This window comes from Ruditapes philippinarum, unplaced genomic scaffold (genome assembly GCF_026571515.1).
Source record: "Ruditapes philippinarum isolate M1 unplaced genomic scaffold, ASM2657151v2 ctg2186_1_1_1_1, whole genome shotgun sequence".
NCBI classification, from domain to species: domain Eukaryota; kingdom Metazoa; phylum Mollusca; class Bivalvia; order Venerida; family Veneridae; genus Ruditapes; species Ruditapes philippinarum.
The window spans coordinates 217,803-228,495 of record NW_026863515.1 but is presented as its reverse complement, the minus strand read 5'-3'; the positions used below and the strand labels follow the sequence as shown (position 1 = coordinate 228,495).

Here is a 10,693-nt window from a genome sequence, read left to right as displayed (position 1 = left end):
TAACAGTTTTCTCAGCAACTACTTATCACAGCCTTTTGATATTTGGTATACAGCATCAACACATGGTCCCATACTGTGGGATTCGATTTCAGGTCTGTCGCTCATCCACTTCCTGTTTGCCGACTTAGTTAAATTTTCTACATTAATGGTCAATAGTAGGAAATTTTCGTAACAGTTTTCTCAGCAACTACTTATCACAGCCTCTTGATATTTGGTATACAGCATCAACACATGGTCCCATACTGTGGGATTCGATTTCAGATCTGTCTCTCATCCACTTCCTGTTTGCCGACTTAGTTAAATTTTCAACATTAAATTTTGACATAATTAATGATCAATAGATAGTAGGAAATTTTCGTGACAGTTTTCTCAGCAACTACTTACCACAGCCTCTTGATATGTGGTTCACAGCATTGACATGACTGTGGTCCCATATTGTGGGATTCCATTTCAGGTCTGATGCTCATTCTTTTCAGCTTAACCAACTATGTTAAATTTTCAACATCAATGGTCAGACAGTGGTAGAAAATTTAAGTAACATCACAGCCTCATGATATTTTGTATACATATGCAACCCGGCCTTTTCTGTCTTTGACCCATTTTTATTGGAAATAAAAACAAATATTTCATGACAGTAGCTTATTGTTGATAATTGTTAACTGAATCTTGTTTTCGTTTGTTTTTAGTGAATTAATTTTCTTCTATTGAAATTAACCCTTGAATGAAAAGTAATTGAAAATCATGCGAAAATCATGCACATTTAAAGCCTCAAAAATGAATATTTTTTAATGTAATAATAATGGATGAAAAGCATGTTTTGATGCTAATAATGTAAAGAAAGTAGCAATAAATGTGGTGTTTTGACTTACATGCACATATTAATTCATTGTAACTGTAATTTATGCTATCAAGCAAGCAGAGCAAAAGACTAATCAGAAGTAATACATTGAACATCATTGCATTTTGTATGTATATAAATTTTTTGTGTGCAAATTATAGTGATCAGAAATTAAGTATAATGTTGTATGACATTCATGCAGTGACTTTAAATGGAAATTATATGATAAGAAGAAATGTTCATAAATTTGAATGTGAATTATATATTTTATGAAATAAAAATTATTTCGTAATTTTGAATGCATACATGATTGTGGAGCGTATGCGACAATTACCGGCATGTATCAGTTATTGGCATGTTTTTAAAATTGATGAATTTCAAATAATGCATCAATAAATAAATTACAAGAAGATTTCACATTATCAAATTATTACGAAGCATCAGTCATGTCATCAAAAAACAAACAATACGGGCTCCATTTATTTAATACAACTATAAATAAATGTTAAAAAATCTGCATTATTTTAATGTTAAATCTGTGTAATGTTAAGCCAGCGTGTAATTCACCGTTAAGGTGCCGATAATTGTGGCATATGCTCTATATGTGTATAACATTACTCTGAAAACAAAATGTTTGATATCAAAAACGTGACATGTCACATTTCACTACACTGACTAAATATCTTAAATGGATTTATCCACCTACATTTTTGACAAGTCAAATTTTGGTATATGAAGATGAATATTGGAAGTGTGTCAGTCGTCAATAATTATGTAGACTCTGGTCAGACTGCACAGATAATTTGGCTTTATAACAATGGTAATAACTATTCACTTTGCTTCCAGCATTGTAAGAGCTAACTACACATCTAGTTAGTTATATTGTGTAACATTCTTGTCTTGTTCTTAAGCTTCAATCGAGGTCAAAAAGCCTAAAAACATAAAATTTGAAGTTCTTACATATATCAAGTGAAGCACTTTACTAAGAAAATCTGAAAAGGAAAATACCAAAATTTACTTGGAATTGAAGTGAATATCAATATTTTGTGTGATTCTTAGCACCGATTTGAGTGAAAAGCGTATTACAGAAATTTTGAGAATAGCAAGTTTTAATAAGTTGTTAATATATATAAATGTACTGGTTTTATGCAATATTTTTGATATACATGTATGTATTGTTTTTATATTCATTATGTTTTACCTTGATTTTGTACAGTAAATATAATTATACTTTAAATGGCAAAGGATGTGCACAAATGATATGTCACGATAATATCAGTGATATAAACTGTTATACAAGTATATTACCTCTTTGTTTTTTATTTATATAAATATGATGGTGATTAAGTGAGAGAAACAGATGTATATAATTCAGACATGCCTTGATAATCAAATATATGTATAGTAATGATGATCATGGAACTTTTAGTCAACCCTTTATCTGCTGGAATTTAAGAGTGAGACTAAAACAATTGTTGGAGCACCACACTTAATACCGTATTCCAGTATATACCGGTCAAGGTGCTTGAATGAATAAATGCTAAAATCTTGCCATTTTAGCTGCCGAAAAACACTTTAAGATGGCTAATTCATCTCGCACTAATTTGTTTACAATTATGAATAAAACATGTAAGAACTGCCAAAAAAAGCGTTATATTTCTACTTCTGATCATTTCTGTCAAGTGTCTACATGTACTGCTCCAACACTGTAGTGTGTTAAATATAAAAGTGATTAATAGCTTTTGCAACAAGTATGGACCAAACCATTTTGCATGTCTCAACAGTATTGGAATCTCAATTTAAGAATTTCAGCAGGTCATGGGTTAAAGATGGACACATATCCTGCCATGATTACAGTCGTACATGCCATAATTTCTAGGTTACTTTACAGGACACTTCATTGTGGGTGAGGTGTCGATGCGAATCAGGGAGCAATTGTTTCAAAAATTTACATAGTAGCATACAAGCTTAAGATAATATGTGTTGAATTTTGATAACTGTTTTTACACCCATCTGTTTGCTGATGTAAATTACTTTCGTCAAAATTTTAATTGAAAAAGCCAAAAAAGTAAAGAAACAAAGCAGAATAAAGATTGTTCTTTTCATAAAGACTTTATTTTATTTTGCATATAACAACACATGAAAAAGGGAAACATTTGGACACACAAAATATATTTTCTTCAATAAGAAATGACTTAAATTTCACAAGCATACAGCATTCTACAAATTAGATACTAGTAAACTGTTGTATCTACAAATCATTCATCATCCTATATAACAACAACAACAAAACAAAACATTGATAAACTGACCTACTGAGCAACACAATTTATATAATTGAATAAAGTTACACTAAATACTGGATTTATATTTTACCTCGCCATTTCCTTAAATAACTTTGATGTTTTAGCTGGCAAAAATGTTTTTGAACATTTAATTAAGCAACAATTTCTCTTACAGTAAAATGAAAAGAAAGAAAAATTGAGCTGTATATTTTTCAATGTAGAAACAAAACTGGCTGTAGATGCCTAGATGGTAATTCGAACTGGCGTATCTATTAAGGTTATATATGTTTAAATGTTAATTAGATACATGTATTCTTAGCCTTTACATAAGAAACAGAACAAGCATCTTTGCATGATAGGAACCGACTTGTCAGCCCACAAAATATTTAACAAACCAAAACTCAGGCCATCCCTACGTTTTTTGTCTGACCACTGATGTTCTGAAAATAACATTCTTCGTGCAGACACTTAAATCAGTAAAGGTATAATATATACAGTACTAATACCTATACTTATAAGAGGAACAAATATGATAGTATAAGTAAATTAATACATGGCCAAGTTATTGTCCAAGTGATATTCAAAGGTGGTCTGATTTCTTGAGACCTTTATATCGTTCGCATAACAAAAGACTAGTTCTTCGATAAAGCTATGTTTAAATTTTAGACTTAACGTTTATTTCATTGTCTTACTTTTGCTCATATTATTTTTACCTTCACACCAAGATACTAAAATGTATCCAAGTTTCAATTCTAAAACAACAACCCAATAATAATGGCAACAAAATAAAAATAATAATATAATAGGTGTAAAATCAAACACTGCAATGTGCTTTATCAATGCTAGATAATTAAGAAAAAAAGTATTAAAATTACTTTCACTAATAAAACAACATTACAAGTTTTGTATTTTAAAGAAAATGTTATATTGAAGTTACTATGCTTATTTGTTATTAAGATAGGAGTCCTTGGTAATATATAATCTTTCTTTGCTTTTGATTAACTTACTTACAAATATGAGTATGGGGTAAAGACTCTAGTTATACTTTCAGTACCAATATGCTCACAATAAAGATAATATTTATGCATATTGCACAGTTTACAATACTGATATTTCTGATACCAGATCTCTATAAAAATGTATCTTTAACAATTCTAACAAATAAAAGGTAACAACATCATAAAATGGAGCCCAAACATGCAGTCAATTAAAGGAACACATACAATTGAATTATGCTATGATGAACATGTGGGGGAAAAAATCAGTTTTTGTTTTGTATGTACAAAATTAATACTCTACCATCTTAAATGAATAACAACTTGTACCTATCTATATTCACATTCTCTGAAAGCTCGCAAGTTATAAATCAGTATATAATCATATACTTTTTTGTCCTTTTTGCATTAAAAGACCTGGGAACAATTCATTATATCATTGAGTGTGAGTGACAGAAGAATACATCATAATTTGTACTGATTTAATTAATTTCATTTATATATCTTAAATATGAAACAAAATTTAAAATCTACACAGAAGAGAGAAATGTTAATCTTTAAGTTGTTAATGTTATTCACAGCATTTTTTGTAAATGTTTAAAAATGAATTAAAGAAAATAAACATGGTGTCTCTTTATGTTTCAGAGAATAAAAGATTTTGAAGTAAATAAAATTTTAAAAAGTAACATCTTTTTACATCTTATTGACAAAAAATGCAATATATTTTTTTGGCCACTAAAGTTATTATATTACCCTAAAGAGTACATTTTACAGAAACCCTGTGTGGCCCTAGAATATAATACTGATACTTTAATACCATAACAATAATTGGAAATTTCCAAACAAGAATAATGCTGCACAAATCATGATCTTTAATATATTTAACACTAAATATTTTGATTTTCTGTATGCAATAAAATCAGAAGATGGAAATAATTCAACATGATTTTATTCTTATAAATACAACTGGCAGTAGAGTTATATAAATATATACTATAAAAGTTTGTTATTTATGTTATAAATGCCTTACTATGTGCTAAAAATATCCATTCCATCATAACAAAGTATATCTCTTATAAAAAATATATTTCAAAGCTTTACAAAATATTTGATATTTTGTTAAAATATTCTCTCATTACTAATCAATAAAGGCAAATAAAAACAAGGTCTAAAATAATGTAAATTCTCTGTTAGTCAATGCCATGTTGTCCACAAATCTGAAAAATAAAATAATTTATGTGGTAATGATAAGAAATAAATAATAGATATATAAATGAATAAAATGATAAAATTGTTCAAACTTCCAACAAAATTACCATACCCCTCTTATCATAATACAATCATTTATAATAAAGGGTACTTTTAACAAAACATTTTGAAAACTTTATCACTTACGAAATTTAAAACTCAAATGGAACACATGTGTTGTTCAGTCAGCTTCAAACTTATATTATAGCTGCTGCAATATTTTAAGTTCCACACAACACTCACAACTTGTTCTTAAACTTGTAATGATGAGCCTTTTATTTATAGTACATGCACAGTAACTTTAATATTCACAAAGATTATGCAAAAGAATGAAAAACAGGTTTAATCCTAGATAAATAACATGTAAGTATAATGATTATTGAAGTACAGGAGCAAATTACCTTGTCATTTCACTGTTTAGTTTTACATGTCTTGGAACATATGCCCAGCTCATGTTCTTCTTCAATGGTTCATGCTGTGTCCACCAACCACAACCTTGACTTGTTGTTAATGGGTAATTGTATAACTGTGGTGGTTCTGAAAGTAAACAAATTTATTTGTTGGATAATACTGTAAAGGTCATATAATAAATTTCCAGCGTTATGTGTGGATACTTCAGATGCCCCTTTGTACATTATTTCATGCACTTAAATAGAACCACCAACCATCTAAAAGCTTTCTGGATAGCCTCTTCACATGAAACATTCCTAAGTAATTTATCTCTGACTCACTAATGTGGTGCAATAATATACTGGTCAGTACACTGATATGTTACACCACTTATTTGTAAGCCCCCCATTCTTGTTATTAAGGATTGTCATCAGGCCTGACTAGTAAAATCTCTTTCATGTGCAAAGAAATCAGATGATAAAATCCCCCAAGGATTTTTTTTCCCTTTTATAGCAGGGAGGGACCATTAAGTTAACAGAGTCTTTCTCAGAGGAAAATTCTGATAAAACAGGCAAGTTTCCCCTAGAATTCAATTCCCATCAAATTTCAATCCCCTCCTTAAAAATACTACATGTATACTGTTACTTTTAGGGAATCTGTGAAAAAAAGCTGTGAATCATCACTAATTGCCCTGCAATTCAGGCTGTATTCCTGTCTATTTTTGGTTTGATAATAAAATGGCTATATTGACCCTGTAGTTCTTAGACATCACCGTCACATCCCTCACATTGTTGCCAAGGTTAGGGCCAGGGGTTACAAATGACTTACACAACAGAAGCCCCATGAAGTGGTGAAATTTCTTGTTACTCAGCAGTGGTAAATCTCAGTAGACTTCTAATATATGTCTACTGGTGTCATTACGTCCGGGAAGCAGTTATCTGGTATGTTTAGTGCTTTTGAATTATACACGACTTAAACCAAATTTAATGCACAAGTCATTTATAAGCTAAGAACACTTGGGATTCAGCAGAATTAATTGAGCTTTTATGTGTAATTTCCTCAACAAGGCAGGTATCTTTTACAAAAATCTGCTGGTCTTAGAAAAGTTTATGTTTGGGTTGGACCAAAGGTGTATAAGGGCTCTCAGTAGGGTCAGAATTTCACAAGTCAAAGACTCTTTGGCCAAAAATTTCATTATTCAAATCAGTTTTTTCTTGTGTCATTTGTCTACATGAATTATTTTATTACTGTTTGTGAAGTCCTTTTGAGTAGATTTTCAAGTTTAAAGTGATAATACTTAACATGGAAAAAATGCCTAACAATATTCCTTCTATAATATATATACCCCCCCCCCCCAACAAAAAAACAACAACAAAAAACACTGAATTGCAAATTTATGGTGGAAAACTACTAATAAGCTTTTCTGATTAAAAATATACTAGGAATATTTACTGAAAAAAAGAAATAAAAAATATACAGGAACTCTGACTAAGTAAATCAAAGACGTATTATAAACTTCACTTAATGCTGCTTTAAAAGTACTTAATAATTGACATCTGACAGTATGTAATTCTTAACAGTTGTGTAGAGCTACTTTTAGCACTGTCAAATTGCATCGGGTGAAGTCGCGCTCCAGTGCACAGGCAACTTAAGATACTGTCCTCCAAAAGTGAAAGAAAAAGCATACATTAGTTTGGTCAGACCTAAACTGGAACACCCTTCTCCAATATGGAATCCTTTACAAAAGACACAAGTTAAACAGATAGAACAAATCCAAAGAAACACAGTGAAATCAGTAATATACCATCCTACTAGTGTAACTGAACTGATAAATAAATTACAATGGCCCAGTCTTCAACAACGTTACGTAGAGTATGGGCAGATGTGACTCTGATGTATAAAGTAGTAAACTTTTAATAGCTGTGCCAGTGATTTACCATCCCACTCAGTGATTTTTCTCACTTAATTGGGAAGAGGCCTTAGCCTCTTGATTTTGGGAAAAATTATCGCTAAAATTGCTTATTTGGGAAGAAAAAAGCAGGTTTAAGTTCAGATTTTTGGGAAAACTGCAGGATTTTAAAGAAAATTTCAATTGGGAAGAGGCCCTTTTTCAGAGTCTGTTATATAAGCAGGAAAATCACTGCCACTATTGCCACCGTTCGTTCAACCTGGAGAAGTCACAGTATGAAATTCATTCCAAATCAATCTAGAATCAACATTTATCAACATTCATTTTTTCCAAGGACTGTTTATACCTGGATTATTATACCGGATTCTTGTGTTACTACCAGAGACATAGATAACTATTATCTATGTCTCTGTTACTACTGAGAGCCTGGAAGGGGTTAAATCTTCCATCCAGCTCATTCCAGTCGTACCATCATATATATAAATAGACACCACCTTGTAAAGTGTAAATACATGTTGGTCAACAGACCTATTTATGGTGTATAGTGTGGAACATCAATTTTTCACGGGACAGTTGTGATACAATTGTGTAACATAGTTTTAACAATTTATGTCAGAACACGCCACTCTAAACCGATTTACAGTCTTCACCCCCTCGACGTTGATGTCTACCTGGTGGATGTTGTTAAGTAACCCTGTTGAAGTTGAAGAAAACATGCTATGTGTAAAGCACTTTATACATGACTTAAATTGCCTGTTAAATTTTTTATTGAGTGTGATTTAAACATATGTAGGATTTGATAGGTAACCAGGAGATGGTTGAAGGTAATCTTTGGGTTGGACTTTACTTAAATTTCTGTCTATTATAATAGTGATATACCTTTCGGAGTTCGTATGTGTTTTGTCCTCATTCTTGTAAATTCAACGTATGAATCTTTTGGACCAGGTCCATATGCTGAAACCTGATCTATTGGGACAATAGATCTTCTTGGGGGATCCTTTTCCACAAGAGGTGGAAATGCAATAAATCCAAGTTGTGTTTTCGAGCGAGTTGGTTCTAATCTTGCCCTAGCAGAGCCTTCCCTTATTGTGTTTTGGTAGCCAAGTTGTGTAACACCAAAGAAAGACATGGTATTGAGACTTGTTCCTTTGTAATAAAGCAACAAGAGGAAAAAACAAATTTCTAGCTCTGAAAATAATCCGCGAAATATGTTGCTAAGCAAGCCTAGATTACTTCCGGGTTACATAAAATATACGATAATTTTTTAAACGAAAACTTAATCGGTTTTCTTGTGTGCACCTATACACTGAGGTATGCGCCTTTATTTAGATAGAACATGTACAACAGGTTACTATACAGTGTCTATATTACTTCTGCAATAAATAAATTTGATGCTTACAGTACTAAAGTCATTAATTTGTAGAGTTTAGCGCATTTAATGTTAATGTTACATCATGGTCTTTCAAATAGAACATCAATAATTTTGAAAGACTCGGGGTAACTCTTGACATGGTTTTGTGAATCGTTCCTATTCGATATTAAATCTTTCTTATTATCAGATTCATTTTGCAACATAAAATGAATAATAGAGGGTCTATAAAGTAAGTTACAATTTAACAAATAAAGACAGTTTACATAAGCTTTTATAAATTAATTAAAATGTAAACTGTGTGTTAATTAGATCAGTAAAATTTTATGATTTTTATAAGACATGTTGTACATATGCGCATGCACATGAACTGTTTTGAAAAATTAGGGGGGTCTAATTAATTCATTGAGTATCTGGTATGTTATGGAAAATAATAACTTAATTAATGTAAACCTTGTATACTCCTGTTTTCGAGACTGTGTGAAAAAAATTAATTCATGGTTTGGTGCAATATTTATCAGTACAACTTTTTTAGAATATAAAAGTTATAAGTCAAATCAAATTTATTTAAATTGTCATTATAAGTATATACATGTGTAACATTTCACAAAATTTAAGCTATGTATAGCTTTTCCGACATAAGTGATCAATGTAATATAATTAACTTAAATCTTATGTCTAAAGAAGCCGATACGCAACCAGAGAAACAATCATGTTTACCTGTTTATTTTCACAAATTATTTATAAATTATACCATCTATTATTATGAAAAGATAGAATCTAGCACGAATGATAATCGAATGAAAATCTAAAATAAGCAACATCTTGGGAAACATATATTGATAAAACATGTTTTAAGCTTGCTTCTAAAATATCCTTATTAATTGGAAAGAATTCAAATATTTCTAACACCTAAAATGAAACAATTATTTTATAACGCATACATATAGCTCTTACTTTTGATTATGGATATATATTGTATGGTCCCAAAGTAACAAATCAGACCTTAAATAGAATAACGAAATTACAAAGAAAGAACCGTCCAAATTATTTTGAAGAAACCAGTTAAGAAATGTTTCAAAATTTAAATGGTTATCTAAAATTCCATCTTGTCACCGGCCGAATTATTTGTTATGTTAAATTGTTCCGTTTGCCTTGCACTGTTTGTCATTTAGACGCGGGAAAAGTATACTTAATGTCCGCGCATGCGTCGTTGGCGGTTGTCTTCGTGTATGCTATTGTATTATGTCGGATGGTTCCGTAACATATGCTTATTAGCGGAAAGTCACGGACACGGCCGAGACAATTCAACTATGTCCGTATCTCGTGTAATTTTGTGAACTGTTTTTGTATGTCCAATATTTTTTTACGTTGTATGAAAGAGATTTGAGAGAGACATTGGTTTTTAACATTTCCTTCTCTGCGAACTTTTCTTCTCCAGTACAATTTGTCTTTATTCTCTTAAGAGTTTAGATATACATTTTATACCAGTTCTACTTACATTGATTCTAGATATAAGTTTTCAGTTACTTATTATTAAGTTATTTTCTTTTTGAATAACATTATTTTCATTTCATTTATTGACTTGAAATATTGTTAATTCTTATTTGCATCGCTCAATTGTTGTATTGTATGTATGTCTTAATTAACTTGTATTAT

The 10,693-nt window shown here is 30.7% G+C and overlaps 1 protein-coding gene across 1 annotated transcript; it reads right to left on the bottom strand.

Moving 5' to 3' along the window:
* Positions 1-2,925: 2,925 nt before the first annotated feature.
* LOC132722278 (sperm microtubule inner protein 11-like) lies at positions 2,926-8,909 on the bottom strand. The gene is made up of 3 exons (XM_060706749.1): positions 8,545-8,909; positions 5,768-5,903; positions 2,926-5,335 (listed from the first exon to the last, which is right to left on the bottom strand). The coding sequence occupies exons 1-3, from the start codon at positions 8,792-8,794 to the stop codon at positions 5,287-5,289; spliced, it is 435 nt and encodes a 144-aa protein (XP_060562732.1). The 5' UTR covers positions 8,795-8,909; the 3' UTR covers positions 2,926-5,286.
* Between the last annotated feature and the right edge of the window lie 1,784 nt (positions 8,910-10,693).